Raw genomic sequence first — 22,993 nt, 5'->3', positions numbered from 1 at the left:
TAGAAATAAACTGAATATGAAATTCGCATATTTCTTATGATAAAATTTATGATCCACTCAATATGTACATAAGGAATAGCGAGTTTGATACTAATTGGCTCAATCTGTGTACAGCCCTGGTTATTTGGTGGACAGAGGCATAAAATTGTGCCTTTTATGCACGATTTGGATCAATCAAGCATACACTAATACAATAAAAAATGATTACAATTAAAATAACTGCAAGAAATAGTATTGGGTCATTTAATCAAAAATACATTGTAATGACACCCATTTTCATCATAAGATATCCTTGCAAAATAGCTTTTTAAATGAAATAATATTCAGTGCCTGCTCTGAAGAGCAAATTGTGGTACACATCAAAAAGGCAAAACTTGGAATGATCATGGAAAGCTTTGTACAATTTCTTTAATTACAGCAAACTACACAATCTAATGTCATAGTTTGACACCTATTTACAAATAATTCTACAACTGAATGGAGGTCTGACCCAAACAAGGCTCTTTTAAAAATGTCTCTTTTTAACAGTGCAGGCCATGTAGAACAATGATGGTTATTCCTTGAAGTTAAAATCTAAACGAACACTTCAGAATTTTATTGCTAATAATGCTATTAGGGACATCAGATGAGAGTAAAGTTTGAATCCAAAATTATTCACCAAGTGTTTTGAATATGGAAAAATATGACATAAAATTTCAAAATGAAAATAAAGAGAATTATAATTATTTTTTAACATATGGCAAATTAACATCTTTCCTCTGAATACATTCAAGACTGATTGTACTCTTTGCATGGTGTGAAGCAGCAAACATGTGGTCTGGGGGAAGGGGGGGGGGTAATAACTGTGCCACCCTGCCTCCATCTACCTGAATAACATGTCACATATCAACAACCAAGAATTGTACCAACACAACATAGTGCAAATTAAATGTTCTAAAGTGAACTTCTGATTCAATATTGAAAAAATTGAAACACACATGTAGCCTGTAAAATGACTGAATAGGAACTTAACAAAATATATGTAATATAATATACTTCAAACTTGTAAACATATCTATAGAGTCATAAACCTCAAGTGGGGGCAGATTGATAATATCATCAAAGATGCACTATTTGAAATTGAATGTAGATAAATATTTTTAAGCTAGAAACAAGAGGGTTAAACATTAATCATATTTTTAAAAGGGGGCAATTCCCATAGAAGTAAATTGTGATGTTGTAATGTATTTTCATCAACAAAGAAGGTTGGGATGTATTCGCTTCAAATGCTCCATTGTAAACCCACAATTTCACGTAAATTGTCCTACTGTATAGGGGAGTAAGGCTCACAGCTTCACACATACTCGGGGGAAAAAAATTCCTTGAGGTACACTTTGGGAATATATGTAAAATCATTTACAATAAATAAGCAATTTTATCGGAAAAAGAACAAACTTCTCTATCTGAAAACGAAGAACACAGATTACCGATAATCAATTGAAAACAGTTCATTACTGTGTCTATTTATACAAAAAAAATATTTACATGAGCATACAAATATAGATTTATATAGCATATCTCATCAAATTTATGAACAAATTCACTATAATCCACCAGCAACCCATTGCTTTTATCATGTGTAAGAATATTGAATAACTACCAATTCACCTACTTGAAGGAATTTGTCTTCTACAATGGTTGACTAATTCCTTCCTACGACATTGTACACCTGGTGGGTGTTTCATAAAGCTGTTCGTAAGTTAAGAGCGACTTTAAGAACCACTGGTGATCCTTTCTTTTGATAAATCAAGGCTCGACATTAGCGGTGGCCCGGTGGCCCGGGGCCACCAAAAATTCACCTCGGGCAACCATTATTGATAAAATGTTAAGTTTTGGTGGCCCGAATCGGGCAACCAATAATTTTCAAAGTAGCGCAATTTTTCTCCCAATTTTGCACGCATTTATCAACTTTCTACAGCTCAAATTGCAAGCCAGTTCGTCATGCGCCTTTTTTGTTGATCTACACACAAATACACACACACACAGTTTGCATATTAGGCCTACAGCTATAGCATACAGTAGCTATTATCCAGCCAGCCGCGCCGGCCGGCTGGCGTGAGCTTTGCATGAAGCCACTGCATACAGCTGTGCTCTAACTCTAGCTCAGCCTATTCAGACTCAGGGAGCTGCGATAAAAAATGTTGCTGCTGAGAAATCTTCCACAGAACTTTGAAAATCTAAGTCAAAGTCACCTTTTACACCAATGAAATGAAATTCTACAGTCTATATTACGAAAATCTGGTGTACCCTGATTATTTGCAAGTATTAAGAAGAGGAATTATGACCTCTCTTTTGACTCAAAAAGACCGATTTCCACATGAATTAATACACATAAAAACACATAGGCAAGTACATCACAGTCCCACGTGTGCATTTGTATGTATGTTGATACTTGGTTTCTTTCGAAGCTGTGTATTTTCTAGCCTTAAACAAACAGACAGTTTCTTTCTTTCTTGTTTATAAATGACTTCTTAAACCACTCTTGAGAAAGTAAATACTTTGGGAAGGCATTTCATTGATATGAAATGTGATTTTTTTTCCAACATTTTGGCAAATATAGTGAAGGACTTTTCTCACACTTTTTTTCCAATATAGTTTTTGCCGTTTTCTTTTTTTTTCTTTCATTTTTTTTGACAGTGGTTAAACCATTTATACCCCTTCCCATTGAATATGCCTGATTAAAAAATATGTTTCTACTGAAAATAAAATAATACAAACTAAAGGATATAAAAATAGAAATGTGCCATTCCCAAAATGTAAGTGAAAATTATATGCTTGGCTTTTAATTATATTCCAGTCAGAATAGACTGTTGCCACAGCTGTTAAAAATATATGTAATGGCTTCTTAATTTTCCCCTTTTCCCCATTTTTATATTAACTTTGTTTTATTAATTTTTCTTTAATTTTCTTTTCTTTTTTCTCTCTAATTTTTTTTTCTTTTTTTCCCTGTTCTTTGTTTTTTTCTTTCTTCATTTTCTTTCTTTTGTTTTATTTCACTAATTCCTTTTATTATTTTTGTTTTCTTTTTGTTATATACTTTTTGAAATTTATTTTCGTTTGTTTCTCCCTTTTATGCATTGTTCTGATTTTGCAGCATATTTTTCTGTGATTTTCTCCTTCTATATACTGCAAAAGAGAAAACAGAAATAAACTGGATTTGGGGCATGCATAATCTAGGTTTTAGGATTCAAAGAGGAAGGAAGGAAAAACCATTGTTTTGTACATCTATCTGAGTTTGCTATGCACTATTTATTTACTTTACCATTATCTCTATACAGAGATTTTTAAAAAAGTCCACACAACCTGCGAACAATACAATTCATTTATTCACTTTCAATCATTTCATTTTTACAACGATAGAAACAATTATCAATTAGCAAAGTAAAATAACAGCAAACAAGGTTTACATACAAGATGTATAAAGTGAAAGGAACTTAGTGGTAGTGGCTGCAGAATTAATATTTCAGAAGTTTGTTTTATTCATTTTTAATGTTTTTCTTTATATTTTTCGGGCCACCAAACTTTAATATCGGGCCACCAAAAAAAATTATTTGATGGTTTTGGTGGCCCGAACGGGCCACCACCAAAAAAAGTTAATGTGGAGCCTTGGATAAATGGTATATTCATTAGCGATGGTTTTCGCGTAAGAAAGGATCACCAGTCGTTCTTAAAGTCGCTCTTAACTTACGAACAGCTTTATGAAACGGCCACCTGTACTCTATTTGTGGTTGATATTGTTAAAATGGCATTGTCACATTTCTCCTGATTCTGGAGCAGCTTTCTAATGTTGCAGTAACATCAGCGAAACTGTGACTCCGAACAGGCAAAAGCTTTTGCATTAATAATAATAACGCAGTTCTTGTGGTGCGCAATCACATTATAAGAAAACACCCCTATGCGTTTGCAAAGGACTTGGATATTATTACCCTGCCTTTAGCCCCGCAGCCCTTAACAGTGTGGAGGCATTTCAAGGAGTAAATTCCTGCCAGGTACCCATTCACCTCACCAGGGTTGAGTGCAGCACAATGTGGATGAATTTCTTGCCAAAGGAAATTACGCCATGGCTGGAATTTGAACCCACGACCATCTGTTTCAAAGTCAGGAGACTAATCCTCTGGGCCACAACGCTCCTTATTATTACCAATGACGTATCATTTGTAAATACATATCATTAAAATGTGACTAGAAATTGCTTTCATTAGAATGCCAAACAGCGTGACCAAGTGATATAAAACATATCATCACACTGGCCAGATTATGTTCAAAAGTAAACACACTACTTATGATCTTTTTCATGAATAAAAAAAGTCAGAATGGGTAAATAAGTTCCATTAATGTCACAAACAAAACCATCATCTTATTGAGGTGCAACGATAATAGACGTTTATACTTGATAAAGGAATAATAATGGAGAAGTGGCACTGCTTCATAAACACAAGTCCCAAACAGCAACAATTATCTGGCATGTTCAGGGTTCATCAAAAAAAAGTAAACTGCAAGTATAGGACAAGCTTCTGTTCAACTCTCGTTAACAAAAAGCAAAATGTTATACATGGCTAGTTTCTGACTCTCAACTGTAGAAGTGGATTCTTCTGGACTCTGTAACATAAAGCTCAGTGATTGATTGTAGTGCCGATTTCTACTATAATCAATTGCATTGACTATTGTGTATGATCAATCATAACAATTCAGCCCACAATCAATCGTTGAGCTTAATGTTACAGGGTTCTGGAGTCAGGGTATCTCTGTTTCAAATAACCTGAGCCTTCTGCATCTAAGACCCAGTCACACCAAACAAACTGACACTTTTACCCCGGTTGATTCAACTCATATCAGCTCAATCAATGCAGCATGGACAGGCACCATTTCTGTACTCCAAGGGTAGCAACAACAAAATAATAAAAAGCATTCTCTTTCTTCACCTCTTACATCATATTCAGTAAATTTATAACAGCAACTGAAACAGCGTTTCTGTGTCAGTTTTTTTTCTTTGTATATCATTTCATATTCTATAACTTTGATCAATACTGCATAGAGGTCATTTTCAATTAATAACAACCTTGATTTTTAAAGAAGGTTCTGAATTGTTTATCTGTGTCTTGTGTATAATTTGTATGGGTTTTCAAAACCAAGATTGTCTTGGATTTTCAATGAATTAAATTGATATTCAATGAAGAATGCTTCCTGCATATTTCTAATTATCCAACATTTACAATATATTGCATTGCTTATCTATATTCTTCTACTCCACCAGTCTTTCTACAATCTTTAAGCAGGTTTCACCTATATGTCTTTGACATATAGCTGATTACGTTTGATCCATTTGCAATATTTGTAATATTTAGTGAGGACTTAACTTTAAGGATGCGTAGAGTCATATAATTTTAGTGTTGTGACTAGTGTCATACTTGACTTGCCAAACCAGCAGCACTCTGATGAACATGCACATGATTTCTTTTCTTCAATTTGTCATTGTTTAGATAAGAATAGATTTTGTTGGATTGACTGAGTAGTATTATAAATTTGATGTTTTATTGTTAATCAGTCTTTGTTAAGTTTAGAAATGTTTTTGGAATTGACCTGGGTATTACTGAGAGATGATTTCAGAATCTTGAAGTGAAGCTAAAGCATTGATAACATCTGGAAGAGAAGAATTGATATCAATCAGCTGGCCTTGATCCTCCGGGAGAATGACCTCAACTGTCATGTCTTGAGGAATTTCTTGATGTTGTTCTGTCTGTACCTCAACTATGGCGGGATCCATTTCGTTAGATTGGTTCACTTGCTCATGGTCCATCTCTTGAGTTGACTCAGGCAGCATCGGTGTGTCATGATTGACAGCAGGTGTTTCATTCAGAGAAGGTACAGATGGCACCACCTGGATAACCTGGTGTTTGTCTTTCTTCATAGTGGATGGGTTGAATGCATCAGGTGGACAGCACTTGGAGAGGTTCATCTTCTGATTGGGATGCTTCTTCTGGTAGTGCCGTTTCACAACCTGCAGATCAGTTGCCCTGTAGTCGGGACAGATGGCACAGCGGAATCGACGGCGCTCTCCAGTGTTGTGGTGGAGGACAACATGCCGACGTAAATGGACTGGCTGGGCAGCAGCATAATCACAGAGGTCACATTTGTGCGGCTTCAACTTCAAGTGGGCAGTTTGGACATGAAGCTTCAGGCTCTGCATTGTCTTGTACATCTTCCCACAGACATGGCAGGCTGCTTGCTTCTCAGTCGAGTGCTTCCTCATGTGGCTTATGATGTTTCCACGCTTGTCAGAGCCATAGTCACAGAGATCACAGGTGAATCGCTTCACAGAAGAATGTTTCCACATGTGACGGCGAAGATCACAAATACGGCGGAAGGTTTCATTACACACCTCACACACCAAGAAAGGGGCTCCCTTCTCTCTATGGATGACAACCCCCTGTCCCAGTATCTTAGTACTCTCGGCCAATGGCATCATAGGGTGCGTGTTCATGATATGATTCTTCATATCCTCCCTTTTCCCTTCAACCGTGTTGCACCAAGTGCATGTGTAAGGTCCAGAGTCTTCTTTAGCATGTCTCCTCATGTGATGCTTGTAAAGCTCGGCACCTATTATGTTGGTATCACATTTAGGACAATGGAAAGATTCACCTTCATTGTGGACCCTGGCCAAATGACTTTCAAGAGCCTTCTTATTTTTACCTTGAAAATCACAATGGGGGCATTTGCAGTCCTTCACCTTTGTATGCTTCTTAGTATGATCCTTACATAGTCCAACCTTGGGGAAGAGTTTCCCACAAACTCCACATTCAACATTCCCAAAGCGTAAATGTATATATCGTAATATGGAAGGGGTCAGTTTTTTGTAATTCAGATTGACAAAGTCTTCCCCAACTTCCTCTAGTTCTTCTTTGCTTACAATTTCAGTAGGAATACTGATCTTTGACATTAAATCATCAAAGATGGAGCCTGTCATCGCACTCTTAGGTGCTTCTGCTCCGGTTCTGCGCTGCGCCCATTGTACCTTGTCTGCTTCCAGTGCTTTATCCATCTGCCCAGCCAAGTAGATACTCCTTCGTAGACTCTCATTGATTTTGTCTTGAGGGTTGAACTCTCCTTCCTGATCAGCCCTGTGGAATCCAACATGCTCATTAAGTGCGCCATATGTCAAGAACTTCTCTTCACACATAGAGCAACGGTAGATAAAAGGATGCGTGTTCAAGTGACGTGTCAATTTTACTTCACCTTCAAACGCCATTCCACACATAGGACAGTTGCGGGAAGATGAGCGCTTCTTCACCCTCTTCCTCTTCTTTTTTTCTCCATTTTTATTCTTTCGTCCTTTAGCTTTCTTTGAGCCAGATTGTGGGGCATGATTCATTCTTATATGAGTGTAGTAGCTCTTCTTTGTCTTGCACTTCTGCCCACAAATATCACACTCAAATAAAACAATCTGACTCTTTGCTCGCCCAGCTGTGGCCATTAATGTGTAGAATTCTTTCCCTTTTCCTTCCCTGATTTCCTCCCGATGGCTGATGTACAGATGACCAAGCATGGTGCTTTGACCTTTGAACTTTACATCGCAAAGAATGCAACGTAAGGATGGAGCGTGGGTCTTCCTATGCTCATCAAGATCCTCTGCATCCTTTCCAACATAAACACATTGACCATGCCAGCACTTGAGTTCATTATCATTATGTTTCTGTATGTGAGTTGTCCAGCCACGTTTGTGAGTAGAACTGTATCCGCACTGCACACACATGTAAGGACGATATCCGATGTGAGAAAATATATGAGGAGTCATAACATTCTTAGTCTTGAACACCTTGCGACATATAAGACACATGAAAAAATCAAGAGCTTCCCCATTAGGACTCTGTAGTCCACCGTGTACTTTTTTGATATATTTGCTTAACTCATCAACTGTAGGTGGATCCTTGTTAGCCCACTGCTTCATCATATCATCGTCTAGTATATCAGATAGTGCTTGGTACTTGCCAATTAATGAATCAGGGTCAATTTTCTTTCCCACTTCTGGGTTGTGTATAAAAGGAACAGGTTCATCATCATCATTATCCTCTACATAATCATCTTCACAAAACTCGTAATCATCATCTTCTCCCAATACTGTAGAAGGAATATTTACCTGACTGCCTATCTTATCTATCTGATTGTGTGTCTCTTCAGCTTCACTATTCTCCTCTATGCTCTTATCCTCTTTGCTCTCCTCCTTTCCACTCTCCTTTTCATCCTCCTCTTTCTTGCTCTCCTCTTTTTCACCTTCTACCTTTTCACTGTCCTCCTTATTTCTCTCCATTTTGCTCTTCTCCTTTTCATTCTTCGCCTTCTCAATCATGTCCATTTCCCTTTTCTCATTTTCCTGTTCAGCTATCTGCTTCATCTCTTCATCAGACACTTTCTGTGCTTCCCACTTCCACCCTGTCACATGTTTTCTTTTGCAGAGTTTCCATGTGCCAGCTCTGTCCTCTGGTGGTATGTCTTTACTTAGATGGACACCTAGTGTAGGTGGTATACCATCATCATCATCATCACCATCATCATCAATGCCATTATCCATGGGATCCTCGTCAAAGCTTCTTACTTTGGTAGGGCTGTCTCCAAACTGCTGTGGAGATTCAGTGTCAACAAGATCAGTAGCAGTCTTGGGAGGTATTGGGGGAATCTTCTTCCCATCTTCCACCCCACTTTCTTTAATTTTATCAGTGTTTGTCGCTTCATTCTCAACAATGACCAAGTGAGATGTGACTGTTTCTGATTCTGACTCTTTCTTGTTCTCTTTGGGAGTCATTAGCGTTAACATTTCTTCTGCTCTACTGGGGGATTTTGATAATGTGCTTTCCTCTCCCCTGCGGGGCGATGACTTCCTCCTGTTCATCTGGAGACATCTGTGCATATTCATCTGTCTAGCACGATCAAACTGTCTATCACACTTGTCGCAGCGATACATTGTCTTGTTTCCCTCTGCAGCCGGGCTCACAACCCTGGTTGGCGGAGGTGATGCTAATACTTGCTGTTTTTGTGGGGATGCAAGCTTGGGTAAATTGACGTCTGGGAGCGGCAACATAAGCATAACACCAACTTTACCCTCGTGTGCTGTCCTTGCATGATTGGTCATCTGCTGAGGATCAAAGGAATACTTCTTGCATACAGGGCAGGCATAAATCAGCAGATTCAATTTCATCAGTTCATCTGAAAAGAAAAAAGATATATAAAAAATGTAATGGTTAAAGGACAAGTCCACCCCAACAAAAAAATTATTTGAATAAGAAGAGAAAAATCCAACAAGCATAACATTGAAAATTTCATCAAAATCGGATGTAAAATAAGAAAGTTATGACATTTCAAAGTTTCGCTTAATTTCACAAAACAGTTGTATGCACGTCCTGGTCGGTATGCAAATGAGGAGACTGATGACGTCATCCACTCACTATTTCTTTTGTATTTTATTATATGATATATGAAATATTCTAAATTTCTCCTCATTGTCAAGAGAAACAGTAATTAATTCCTCCCTATACATAAGGAATTAGCATTGTTAGACACTATATGGTTCAGTCAAGTCGGTCCCTACGGTCAAATCTGTAAAAAATGAAATATTGTATAATTCAAACAATAAAAAACAAAAGAAATAGTGAGTGATGGACATCATCAACTGTCTCATTTGCATGTCTCTGAGTTGTGCACATCACTGTTTTATGAAAAATCAGCGAAACTTTAAAATGCCATAACTTTCTTATTTTACATCCGATTTTGATGAAATTTTCAGTGTTATGCTAGTTTGATTTTTCTCTATTTATTCAAATCAACGTTTTGCTGGGGTGGACTTGACCTTTAAGGGTACAGTAGAACTTGCACAATGTTTCTAGTTTTGTTCAGGCAATTGTTTCATAAAAAATAAGGCAACTTTGCTGGGGCCTGTTGCAGAAAGAGTTGTGTTAAAAAAAATCAATCGCAAGTTCTTCATATACGTTTTTGATTGGTTGAAAATCAAGTTGTGTATGGCTTTTAGAGTTGTGTTTGATTGCAACTATTTCAGTAATGGGGCCCTGGAGGGTGGTTCATAAAGCTGTTCGTAAGTTAAGAGCGACTCTAAGAACGACTGGTGATTCTTTGTTGTGGTAAATGGTATGCACCAAATTGTTCATTGTGATGGTTTAGCGCATAAGAAAGGTTCACCAGTCGTTCTTAAAGTCGCTCTTAACTTACGAACAGCTTTGTGAAACGGCCCCTGGATCTGGTAACTTCTATGGTAATATATCTCATCAGCAGCTAATCAAAATCAAGGGAAGTGTTTCAAGAAAAGTTTTTGTCAGTGATTTTCACTGACAAAAGTACTCCAACATGGCCAAAGTTCATTGACCCTATATCACCTTTGAACTTGGTCATGTGACCTTTAACTCCGGCAGGACATTCAGTGACACACCATTACTCTTATGTCCCAATTTCATGAACTAAATCCATAAACTATCAAAGTTATGATAGCAATTCAAAAATTACCCCCAACATGACCAAAGTTCATTGACCCTGAATGACCTTTGACCTTGGTCATGTGACCCAAAACTAAGGCAGAATATTCAGTGATACACCATCACCCTTACGTCCAAGTTTTAAGAACTAGGTCCATATACTTTCTAAGTTATGATGACATTTCCAAATTTTAACCTTGGTTAAGATTTCAATGTTGACGACGCCGCCGCCATCAGAAAAGCGGCGCCTGTAGTCTCGCTCTGCTTTGCAGAAAAAAAAGGTAATTCCACATGTTCATGGAGAAATAACACATGACAATGAGGAGAAACTGGAAATATTCCATATTTCATATAATAAAAAACAAAAGAAATAATGAGTGCTGTCATCACTCACCTCATTTGCATATCAGCCATATGGAACAGGATGTACTACATGTACATGTGTAACTGTTTTGTGAAATTAAGCAAAACTTTAATATTCTAAATCCGATTTTGATGAAATTTTTAGTGTTATTGTTGTTAGATTTTTCTATTTTTATTAAGACACAACTTTTTGTTGTGGTGGACTTGTCCTTTAAATACACATTCCACAGAGAGCAAGACCTCTGAAAGACCGCTGTAAGACCATGGAACTTGCTTGATCTTTCAGAGGTCTTTCAAGCAACGTTCAAAGATCTCTGACTCTGAGGTCGTTTATAATTCCTGATTGATCTTTCAGTGATCTTTGTGGTCTCTATGATCTCCAAAACTATTTGAAACGGTTCAAAACAGCCTTCCAGTGGTCTTTCAAGAAAATGGTCTTTCAGTGGTCTCTTGATGAACTTGATGAAGTTCTTATTATGATCTTTTCATGATCTTTTGACAGTCTCTCAAGATTTTTGCGGAGATTACCGACTCTTGAGAGATCATTGAAAGACCAGAAAAGTCCATGGAAATAATTCTGAAAGATCACTTGTTGCATAAAAGATCTCTGAAAGACCATTGAAAGATCTCTATATCTCCATAGGACTAGTCTAAGCCCAGTATTAAAAGAAGTATCAAACACTTTTTCGGAGCTATTTGAGGGGTCTTTGAAAGACATTCCACAGAAATTACAAATTTCATTTATCTTGGAGACTGCTGTAAAACCTTGCCAATTTTTGGTCTTTCAAAGGTCTCCCTTCTGTGGAATGGGGGACTAAGAACACATGCTAATTGCTCTCAAAATGCATTTTCAACACAACATGAGGGCAAGCAAAATTTCATCTTTTAAAAACCAAAATCTCTATTTTTGTGTAACAATGACATCAAATATTAAGGAAATAATGTCAGATTTCACCCAGGTTTCCTTTTTTTTATTTTTTATATTCCCTATTTTTTAGTAGTAAAACTTTTGGGTCCAGTGGCCCCCTAGCAGGCAAAAACTTAAGTTTTCATTTTTGGGGGTTACTTTTCACAATCTACAATACTATCCATACCTACATTTATTTGGTAAGCTTTAACATTGCAGTGGATTGGGATTTTCTGGGATCTTTTTTTTATTTTCCATTGCCCCCATATAATTTTTCCCTGCCCACAAGCACCCCTACCCCTACATGACAGTGTTCTAATCTACATGCACATGCTTCAATTTTATGCTAATGCACTGCAAAATCTCCGGTGTTGATTTAACACCAACCCAGAATCTATATATGTCCACACCAGAGAAGTATTGAAACAAGTGGAATGCCTCTGGCCGTCTCACCTGCATCACACGATTCAATATAGCAGCAGTGCTGATTTTGAAAACTACTATAACTCGCACAAGATGTTCAGTGATACTTGGTTAGTCTTATTTCCACGTTTTATGAACTAGACCAATACACTTATAGAGATATGATGGCAATTCAACAAATACCCCCAACGTGGCCAAAGTTCTTTGACCTTACATGACCTTTGACCTGATCATGTGACCTGAAACTCGCACAGGATGTTCAGTGATACTTGATTACTATTATGTCCAAGTTTTATGAACTAGACCAACACACTTTCAAATTTATGGCTGTAATTCAACAAATACCCCAATTTGGCCAAAGTTCATTGACCCTAAATGACCTTTGACCTTGATCATGTGACCTGAAACTTGCACAGGATGTTTAGTAATACTTGATTACTATTATGTCCAAGTTTCATGAATCAGATCCATAAACATTCAAAGTTATGATGGTAATTCAACAGATACCCCCAATTCGGCCAAAGTTCATTGACCCTAAATGACCTTTGACCTTGGTCATGTGATGTGAAACTCACGCAGGATGTTCAGTGATACTTGATTAACCTTATGTATAAGTTTCATGAACTAGGTCCATATATTTTCTAAGTTATGATGACATTTCAAAAACTTAACCTTAGGTTAAGATTTTGATGTTGATTCCCCCAACATGGTCTAAGTTCATTGACCCTAAATGACCTTTGACCTTGGTCATGTGACATGAAACTCAGGCAGGATGTTCAGTAATACTTGATTAACCTTATGGCCAAGTTTCATGAACTAGGTCCATATACTTTCTAAGTTATGCTGTCATTTCAAAAACTTAACCTCAGGTTAAGATTTGGTGTTGACGCCGCCGCCGCCGTCGCCGCCGCCGTCGCCGTCGGAAAAGCGGCGCCTATAGTCTCACTCTGCTATGCAGGTGAGACAATAAAACCAGTTTGGAATCAAACCGATGCTGTTTTAATACTAATTAGTGTTGTATTAACACATATCTGGTGTTAGACCAAAACCAAACTGGTGTTGTTTAACACTACTCAGGAGTGGATATATATAGATTCCGGGCTGGTGTTAAATCAACACAGGAGTTTTATCAATTTGTGATTGAAACACACATATTTGGCTTTGTCATATCCTAGTTACTTGTTAAAAACAGAACTACAGGCATGTGAATAAGTTGTGAAACTGCTCTTTTCATCAACAGAAATCAATTTACATTTTCAATCAATTGCCAAATACAGGAGACATTTCAATGAAAACATTTGTTCATTTTTATTAAATACACAGCCAAATGTACAAACCTCTAGGATCTTTGCTGTAATTGTGTTCATCTTCCATTTCAACTGATGTCTCAGATAATAATAATTCAGTAGTTGCTTCATCCTGCTTCTTTTGGTCTCTTCTCTCAGCAGATTCTTCACCCGAGGACTTCCCCATGGCTCCACTGAATTTGATTGGAAGAGTTTTCTTTTTATTTGGAGCATGTTTCTTCTGGTTTACCCGACTGGTCTCTGTCTGTTTAGATTTCTTGCTCCTTGCGGGAGCCGAAACTTTCTTGATTACCACCGTCTTTTTTACTGTAGGCTTCTGCACTGTTTTGGATGTGGCTCTGGTCTTTCCTTGAGCGGGGGAATTGATTGCAGCCTTTTTAGCTGCAGGCTTGTCAGAAGAGTCTGCAGCAGGTCGTCCTCTCTTTCTGCTCTTCATCTTGGTTGCTTGGGATTTCTTTTGTGATGTTTACCAAACAGTCTGTCAAAGTGCCTGATCAATGGACTCCGGCAAATCTATGGAACAATAAAATAAGGGTATATTGAGTACCTCTAATAGGAGTAACATATCATTAGGTGATCTGTCAATCGACAGATCAACTATTTATTTCGTACGAATTTTCTTTTTTATTTCTTCTATCTATTTATTTATTCATTTTTATTTTTCCGCCCTTTTATTGTTGTCACAAAGTCTCCAAATCTACATCATCAATTATCTTCAAAATATCATCAGATATGGGGACTTATCATGTCATGTGTATAAAACAAATTCAAGGTCAAAAGGTCATCATGACGTCATCTAGACGCCATTTTGTAAATTCACATTTTCAATCATATCTTCATTATCAATTATAAAAAATCAACAATATTTTCATCACATTAACTTCAGGTCAAGGGTCAACTGTCAATGTCATCAAAGGTCATGTAAAGGTCACGACGTGCGCGTGCATCAAAATTTAAAAAGCTCAAAATCACTTTTTGACCAGAGTATGATTCAGGTCATTTTAAGCATTTCAAAAATTTGCGCGCGTGCACAGTTAAGCGCGCGTTCTCGCGCCTAACGGCACTATAGAGCATAGGATTGCCATTTTTTTTATATCAATGCATCGATAATATAATTCCGAGTAATTTGATACCTTGATCAACCTTCTACGACAAGTAATAACGGAATTAGCCTCCATCAAAGTTTACAGCACGCGCGCGCACGCAATAACCATAGACACAATATATGTGCAAAAACATGCCTATACAAAATTCAGGAAGTCTGTTGACCCCAAATTTTTTTTTCATATAGAATAGAGTATGGATGGGAGATATGATTTCATGCCACATTTGACCCTTAATTTCATCATGACGTCATGAAAATGGCATCGGAACTAAAAATTTCCACTTTGCTACTTATGACGTCATTATAGTTATGCAAATTTGACTCCAACTCCGTAAATAGTGGTCAATTTTCGCTCAGTTTTTTATATGTTGTAGCTGAGGACATACTCTTTCTAATGTGATGGCTATTTTTACATTTAAAGGAACGGATCATCCTGAAAAATGGCAAGTTATAGAGGCATGTAATTTTCGCTTATTTCGTGTGCAATCTCTATGGGAAATGACTTTTTCTCAAAACTGGATTTTACATTCCTCTTTTTCGCGATCCATATCTCCATTTCTTTTTGTCAGTTTTCTCTGAGCTTGGAGTATGTTGTAGCTGAGATTCTAAGCTATCGTAAGTGTGGTCTCCATTTTCCGATCAGATGCCGGGATCATGCCTGTATTGCACTTGCAAAATCGGATTTGAGATCCTCTTAATTTGCATAATACCCGATGCTGGTATTATGCGGATAATTGCAGCATCAAAATAATGTGGATAACTCTGGTCCTCCTCCGATTTAACGACCAAATTATGCTGCTATTAGCCACATAATTGGGCTTATGAAAGGGGTATTAGAATTGTTTTATTACTATATTGTTCAGTAAAGTTGGTCCTAATTGTCAAATCTGTAAAAAATGAAATATTGTATAATTCAAACAATAAAAAACAAAATAGTGAGTGATAGACATCATGGACTGTCTCATTTGCATATCACTGAGATTTGCATATAACTGTTTTGTGAAAAATAAGCGAAACTTTAAAATGTCATAACTTTCTTATTTTACATCTGATTTGGATAAAATTTCTAGCGTTTTGCTAGTTTGATTTTTCTTTATTTATTCAAATTATCATTTTTCTGGGGTGGACTTGACCTTTAATTATTTTTCTCATTTGTCTAAATTTATTTGAATAAATACACGCACCATTAGTACTAGACAGCTGGCAGCCGTCTGTTTCGAGGAGTTTTTTAACAGTTTAATTTTTTTCTTATTTCTCCTCATACACAGACGGCTCACGATCGTGCAGCCGCCATTAGGGGATTAACAATGTAAAATCCCCCGGCCCCGACAGGCTCATCGATTTTTGTCTTTATTAATTTCATGAAAATATATTATGATGGTGGGCCCCAAGTCTGCGCACCTAATAATTTGAGTTAAGATTTAACATGAATTTCTTCTTATTTCACAAAATCTTTCAGTTAATAATGTTCCTTATATTATTAAGTGTACCAAATTTCTCATTAAAAAATGAAAGAAAATATAGGATTTTCTTGAAAAAACCTTGGGCAGTCATTCTCAGATTGAAAAAAAAATTATACTGCATGTCTGCGCACTCATTCACTTTGAACACGATTCAGGGATTTTGATGAGAAAGGCTGCATTTTGAGGCCGTCACATGAAATGCCCTAAATTCATTATTTTTCCACCATTTTGAGTCGGATTTTTTTTTTGAATACCTGTCTATGTGTTGCATGTTTAAAGTTTGTGCTCGTTACGTATCTTCTTTTACTAGAATCGTGCAGATACGCATGTTCGCAGACAAGGGGCACTGCGCAGACTTGGGTAGCGATGCCACATCATTTTAAAATATTTACTGTATACATATGTTGTGACCATTCATTTTGAAGCTTGTGACCTGCTCTTCGCAATAAGACGTTTTTTTCTTAATTTATGCAAATTAGGCAAATATCTAATTAAATATGCACGCATATCATTAAAAATGTCTGCCGCTCATGCGGAATGTGTATTTGCCTTTGTAATTTCACCCATGCTAGTGATTTTGAGGCAATTAACCACCAAAATATGTCAATTGGCCCATTCTTTGATTAAACCAATATAAACTATTAAAAAAACAGTGTTTCATATAGTTAAATATGCAAATTTAAGATGCCAAAGATCCTATATGTAAATGAGGTTGTGATGCAATGATACGCATATTGTAAACATACATGTATGTTAAAAATATTTCTATTCAAACTACATGTATGAGGTAATTAACCACCAACAATATGTCAAGTGGCCCTTCCTTGATTAAAAAGTAGTATAATATATAATTCAAACAAAATATGCAAATTTAAATGCATATGCAAATGAGATGACGCAATATAGTATACATATTGTATATGTTACAATGTTTGTTCTTGTGTATGGGCCATTTCATTACAAATAAATTGGATACAAGTATAATCAATGATATGATGTTCAATTGCACAAGAACAAATTCATAGAATATTATCTTCTACAAAAATAGTAAATATGCAAATGAGATGAATATGTAATTAACAACTTGCCCAGCTGCATCCATTATTACCCTCAAAAGATGTATGCTTCTTCATGCTTTGTATCCATGTATATAATGCAATTTGATATCATTTTTTATAAAGTACTTATACTGTTTTCTTTTGTTTATATGTAATAACTGTACAATTCAGTTAATGCTGTTAACATTCTTGAAATAAAATACCATTGTTGATTATTATTATCATTATGCAAGAAACCTGCCTGATCACCGATCAATGAATTGGTTAATGGTATACATGTAGTATACCACACGTATCATCTGCTTAAAAAAAATAGGGTCGGGATTGGGGGAAGGGGCCGGTATGTTTGGACAAGTAAGGTAACAAAAAATAAATAACAAAAATTAGGGTCATGATGGGGGGGGGGCAGGGGCGGGGGACCACTTAAAGGTTGCAAAAATAATAATAATAATAATAATGGGGTCGGGATGGGGGGAAGACCAGGGGTCGGTAGGGTTGAACAAAGGTCAAGGTATAGATAAAAAAAAAAAAAAAAAAAAAAAAATGGGGTCGGGATGGGGGGGGGGGGGCCAGGGGCCGGGACAAAGGTCAAGGTAGCTAAAAAAAATAATGTCATGATAGGGGGAGGGGCCAGTAATTTTGGACGACTGAAAGGTAGCTAGAAAAAAAAATGAAGGTCGGGATGGGGGGGCATGGACCGGTGAGGTTGGACGAGTAAAGGTAGCCAAAAAAATGGGGTCGGGGCAAGGGCCAGTAATGTTTGGGGTACTTGTAACATAGGGCCCCCCCCCAAGAAAAATAAATTGGGTCGGGTGAGTAATGGCAATTGTGGGTGAGGGGGCGGGTTGTAATGCCACGCAGGGGCCTGGGGCAAATTATGGAAGGGGTAAACATAGATCTATAGTAAATTGGGCTAAAAAAAGATGGGGCCTTGGGCCATAATCAGGTTTTAAAAGGGCAAGAAAGGTCCATCAATATCTGTTACATAATCACCAAAAATTAAACACCCCTACTCAACAGACTACAGTCTCCACATTGACCCTAAATTTTCCAGATTGAGGACAGTGCAAGCCCCAGTCTTTCCCGCTGGCGGTATTTCGCGGTTTACTAATTGGTAACAAGTTTGGTATCATTACAAAGCTTAGAATTCAAAGAATCTAATGATGCTAGGAGTTTTTTGGTTTTTCATGTGTAGGGGTACGATAAAGGGGTCAAAACATTCATGTCATCATCAAATCACCATATCAACAAAATCTCAACAAATCATGATATCAAAATGCAAAAAAAAAAAATCTGATTTTTTAGACAGAATTTCAGAGCAAAAGTACTAAGCTAACGATTCAATTTGCCACTAACACTGGTGTAAGTCAAAATCTTGTGTGTCACATGATTATGACAGGAGCAGTACTTTCCACTTTCGGCTTCTGCGATTCAAAATGGCCGCGCGCATCGTCCGATCAGGCAGGTTTCAATGACACATTTCAAGTGCAAATTATCTGGCGATTCTAACCTCAAATCAGAATGTAAAGTGAGAATTTCGTATTTTAATTTGATAATCTGCGGATATTTGTGGGTCAGAGTGTTACTGAATGAATATTTAAAGACTGGAAAAGAGTTTTCTGAGACCATGTTTTACACGGGGGCAGAGCATACCGATGCAAACGCGCGGCCGGTTTGGCATCGCTAACGTCTTGGGGGAACTTGCCATATAAGTAGGGTGTCTGAAGCCACACTGAAAAGTGTCAGCATAAAACAGGCTAATTTAGGGGAAAATATGGCACATTTTTTCGGGGAAGTTCAGGCTACTAGAAAAATGTGATCTGAATTGATTATTAACTTGTGTTTGGCATGTATGGAAAGAGAAAATTCAGGGGCTTCTTTTGACAGTAAGGACAAGTTTATATGATCATTTTAAATAAGGATTTAGAGATAAATTGGAAACCCTTATTTTTGTGTGTGTTGAGATTGCCATTTCTTCATGCGTTTTCTATGGGAAAATGAAATTTCTGTTTTGCACAATTTTTTTCACTTTGTCGCAATTTTTCATTGTGATCTGGTTTCCAAATCTTTATAAAAATCATACCATCAGATAGAGCATAAAAAATCCTATTGAACTCTTTATGGACAAGTTTTTGGCATTAATAATAAATTTATAACAGCTCTCGGAAGCTAAAAATTTGGATTTGTGTGTGTCCATTTCTTAACTAGTCTATGGCAGAGAAATGCTGAAAATTTACCTAATTTCATTCTTCTTTTTTGCAGCCAATAATTGGATTTTTTTCAAAAATGTTACATTTCTGTCAGTCTGAAGGTCATTTCTCTTCAAATTCACAAAGAAAATGTGATATTTTCTTGAAATAAGAAAAATAATTTTTTTCTCCAGGCACCCTAATATAAGAACTGGACCAAAATAAAGATTGTTATTCCGTTTTGGCCTGAAATGCACCATAACGAGAAAAAATAAATAAAGAGGACAAAAACAGTGATTTACTTCAGCTGTTGCGCAACTCCCACTTCCTTGGTTTATACGAACAATAAACATATGGCCATTGACTCGAGTCCCTGTACAGATAGAGTTAGAACTTCGGTCTCATTTGGTGAGTGGAGCCAACGGAGTTCAGCGGAACAACCAATTTAACAACAGAGACCGAAGCTTTTTTTTACATGCGGGGGTCAATGTACTTTTAGCCCATTTCTACAAGTACAACAGTTTGGGCTCAAAACCTTAGACCTTAACCACTCTAGGCGACACCCCAATACTTACCCGTGCTAATAAACTGGGACTCCACTCACGCGCGTTTGGGCCTCCCTAGCTTAGAACTAAGCACTAATATCACCTTAAAAACTAAATCTACAAGGTATGTATAATCTATTTACAACTTTAATAATGTTTAATCGGTACTCACCGGTTCTTTTGTTGCATTTTCAGACCATTTCTCACAATTCTTCGTAAATATTTGCGGCAAATTTTGTCGCCATAGACAGCTTAGCATCCATCTTTATTGATAAATGGAGCGCCCTTTACGATAGTTGTTAATGCCGCGGAGAAATCGTTAGGCATTTTGGCCTGTGTTCAAGGCGTTCTTTCTGTTTTATTTTTTATATTGAAGATTGTGCATTTGTTGAATAGCGCCGTCTACGTCAGGTATGAGATCGAGTGTATAAATACACTCTTCCAAAATAATTATGATTCCGACCTGGCGCTGTTTAACTTCAATCTCTTTCACCTAAATTAGCGATGAATGCTAGCATTATAAAATATATATTATTAACGTCTGACGAAAAGAATAACCAACCGATCAGCTGACGAGAACGCGAATCACGTGATCTTCATATCAGCTTCGATCGCGAGTCAGAAGAGAAGAGCAGCTGCCCAGAAAATCAGGAAAAAGCCGTGAAAATGTAAGTTCCCCTTCATTTCTTTCATTTTTTTGTTGTTGCTAACGATGCATTTACACTATAAAATTATAATTTAAATAAGAGAAAGGAATATAGCTTGTACTTGTGATATAATAATATAAATATCCTGTTCTCAGAGATTTCTAACCAAAAATACTACTGATGTAGCCTATGAGGTCCATACATGTAATGTTGGACCTCATTGGTACTAGGAGTGATCTTAACTAAGACTAAGTTACAGAAAACGAGTATAATTTGAATTTTGGGGCAACATTCAATTGTTCAACAATGTATTTTGCCTTTTGGAGACAACAATTTGTTGTCTCCAAAATACTCATTGAGTCAGTGCGCGTAGAGCAATGATGCAATCCAATGGCAATCTCGTCCCTGGCTCTGTAGAGAGTAAGCCTACGTTAGGAGAATGATTTTTACTCTCCATGAGCTCCAGGAGCCGCGTTCCTGGCTAAGCGCACCCCCGGCCCCCGACCCGGCCTAACCGTCCATGGCCGCCTGGCCTGGCCACCATGACTGGCCGGCAGAGCAGAGCAGCTGTAGGCTAGTCAGTGTAGACTGAATTCTGGGCAGAGAATGCAATGGCATGCCATTACATGCCAATCTAAAACTTTATAAAAACAACAGCAAATCAAATGTATCCATCCACATACAATTTATTAGATATTCAAGATCTTACAGAGAAAAAAAATAAATGTCGAGTAACAGATGTTTACCTACCGAATAACCTGTAAGTTTTGGAGCTCTTTCAGATAATTCTTTTGATTTCTGATCCTTGCAAAGAAGTGACAGCGCTAATACCGCCATATTCCAATTTGTGCAGCTAAATTCACATCGTAGAGGGCACTAGACTAATTTTGTTTCGCCATCGTGCAAAAATTTGTGCCAAATAAAAATATTTTCAGACCTAATTATTGCTGTGATGATGGGATGATTGAAGCATGGCAATGCTTCAATGATCAAGATTATGCTGTCTTTGGATATACAATTCTGAGTTTTTCATTAGTTTGGGGACGAATGCATGCCTTGCTACGGTTGTCTCATCTTCATACAGGGACTGCAATTAAATTTCAGATGACGTCAAAAGCAGGTCAAAAGGCGTCAAATTTTATTCCTCATTCAGGGTATTCTACAGGGGCCGCGGAAGCGGGGGGCTGGGGGGCTTCAGCCCCCCACTTTTTTCCAAAACCATGTACAAAAAACGTAAAAATGACCATATGATTGTGATTTTTTGCATGGTCAGCCCCCCCACTTTTTGCTCAGCCCCCCCCCCCCCACTTTGAAAACCGTTCCGCGGCCCCTGTTCTAGGGTAAGGGGGGAAATAGGCAGCAGGGTTCTGCATGGGAACGATTTTTTAAAGTGACAAACAACAACAAAAAAGGGAGGGGTTCATTACAACATGAAGATCATTTTTGTTCCGAGAAATTTGACACTAAAAAAAAGAAAAAAAAGGCTTTCACTAAAAAAAGTAGGTAATTTTGCTTCTATTTTAATTATGCCATACCTATACCAACACACGCAACAACCCATCCCCTCAGGAAACTCTTGGGTGTGCTTCAGCACCCCAGCGGTGACACGACATTTGCTTCGACCGGAGGTACTATAGGGTTAACGTTTGGATTGTAATAAAGTTTTTGGATCAGAATAATGTGAATAATGTGTACGCACGGACGTTCAGAACAACAGCCACTGGCTGAAGTTCGTTTACCGTGTTGAAATAATTAAATGAAAGAGAAGGATTAGGGTTTATTTAGTTTTAGAGGTTTGATTTTATGTTTGCTTTAACGGGCAGATTTTCCATCGGAGCAATTGCCGCTGGAGCAAATGTCATGACCCCCCCCCCCCCCAACCAGGACCCCCGCTTCCAGGGCCATGCCATGCAGGGAGCCGTAACACAAAGGTTATAGCGCTTGATTTTCACTTTCACGATTTATTATAGGCCTTCATTGTGGTCAATGCAATCAATCATACAATAAAATTTTTAAAGATTATTGCTGTTTTACGGGCCCCATCTAGCTCTATTTTCTTATAATCTCCTTTCTCCTTTCTTTCCTTATCCCTCTCTCTATCTTTCCCGTTTTCTTCTTTATTTTCTCTACTTCTCATCATGAAGAGCTCTCGTCTTATTTACTCTGGCCTATCACTCCAACTTATGTGTCCGTAATCTGTACTAATTTATATGGTTCTCTCTTGAGGTGGGAACTTAATTTCATCAGCTATGGGGAATTCAATCTCCATTGATCAATTAATAAACTAATCAATCGACTAATAATCAAACTGAATATTTTAATATATACCGAAAGGGGGAGTTATACTGTAAAAAAAATATTGGGTAAAATTTTACCACCACTAGGGTAAATATTATGTGTCCAACCAATTTGGGGCAGTATTTTACCCAATGCGGAAGCATATTGTCCGGTAAGGTTTAAAAAAAAGAAGCA

The 22,993-nt window shown here is 37.4% G+C and overlaps 1 protein-coding gene across 1 annotated transcript; it reads right to left on the bottom strand.

The window, feature by feature from the left end:
* Window positions 1–216: 216 nt before the first annotated feature.
* On the bottom strand, window positions 217–21,404 carry LOC129253836 (PR domain zinc finger protein 15-like). Its single transcript, XM_064095357.1, has 4 exons — window positions 21,272–21,404; window positions 13,545–14,027; window positions 3,751–9,237; window positions 217–1,708 (listed from the first exon to the last, which is right to left on the bottom strand). The coding sequence occupies exons 2-3, from the start codon at window positions 13,948–13,950 to the stop codon at window positions 5,627–5,629; spliced, it is 4,017 nt and encodes a 1,338-aa protein (XP_063951427.1). The 5' UTR covers window positions 13,951–14,027; window positions 21,272–21,404; the 3' UTR covers window positions 217–1,708; window positions 3,751–5,626.
* Between the last annotated feature and the right edge of the window lie 1,589 nt (window positions 21,405–22,993).

This window comes from Lytechinus pictus, chromosome 2 (assembly GCF_037042905.1).
Source record: "Lytechinus pictus isolate F3 Inbred chromosome 2, Lp3.0, whole genome shotgun sequence".
Taxonomy (NCBI): Eukaryota; Metazoa; Echinodermata; class Echinoidea; order Temnopleuroida; family Toxopneustidae; genus Lytechinus; species Lytechinus pictus.
Note: the sequence above shows the minus strand (reverse complement) of the source record. Positions and strands in the feature narration are given on the sequence as shown.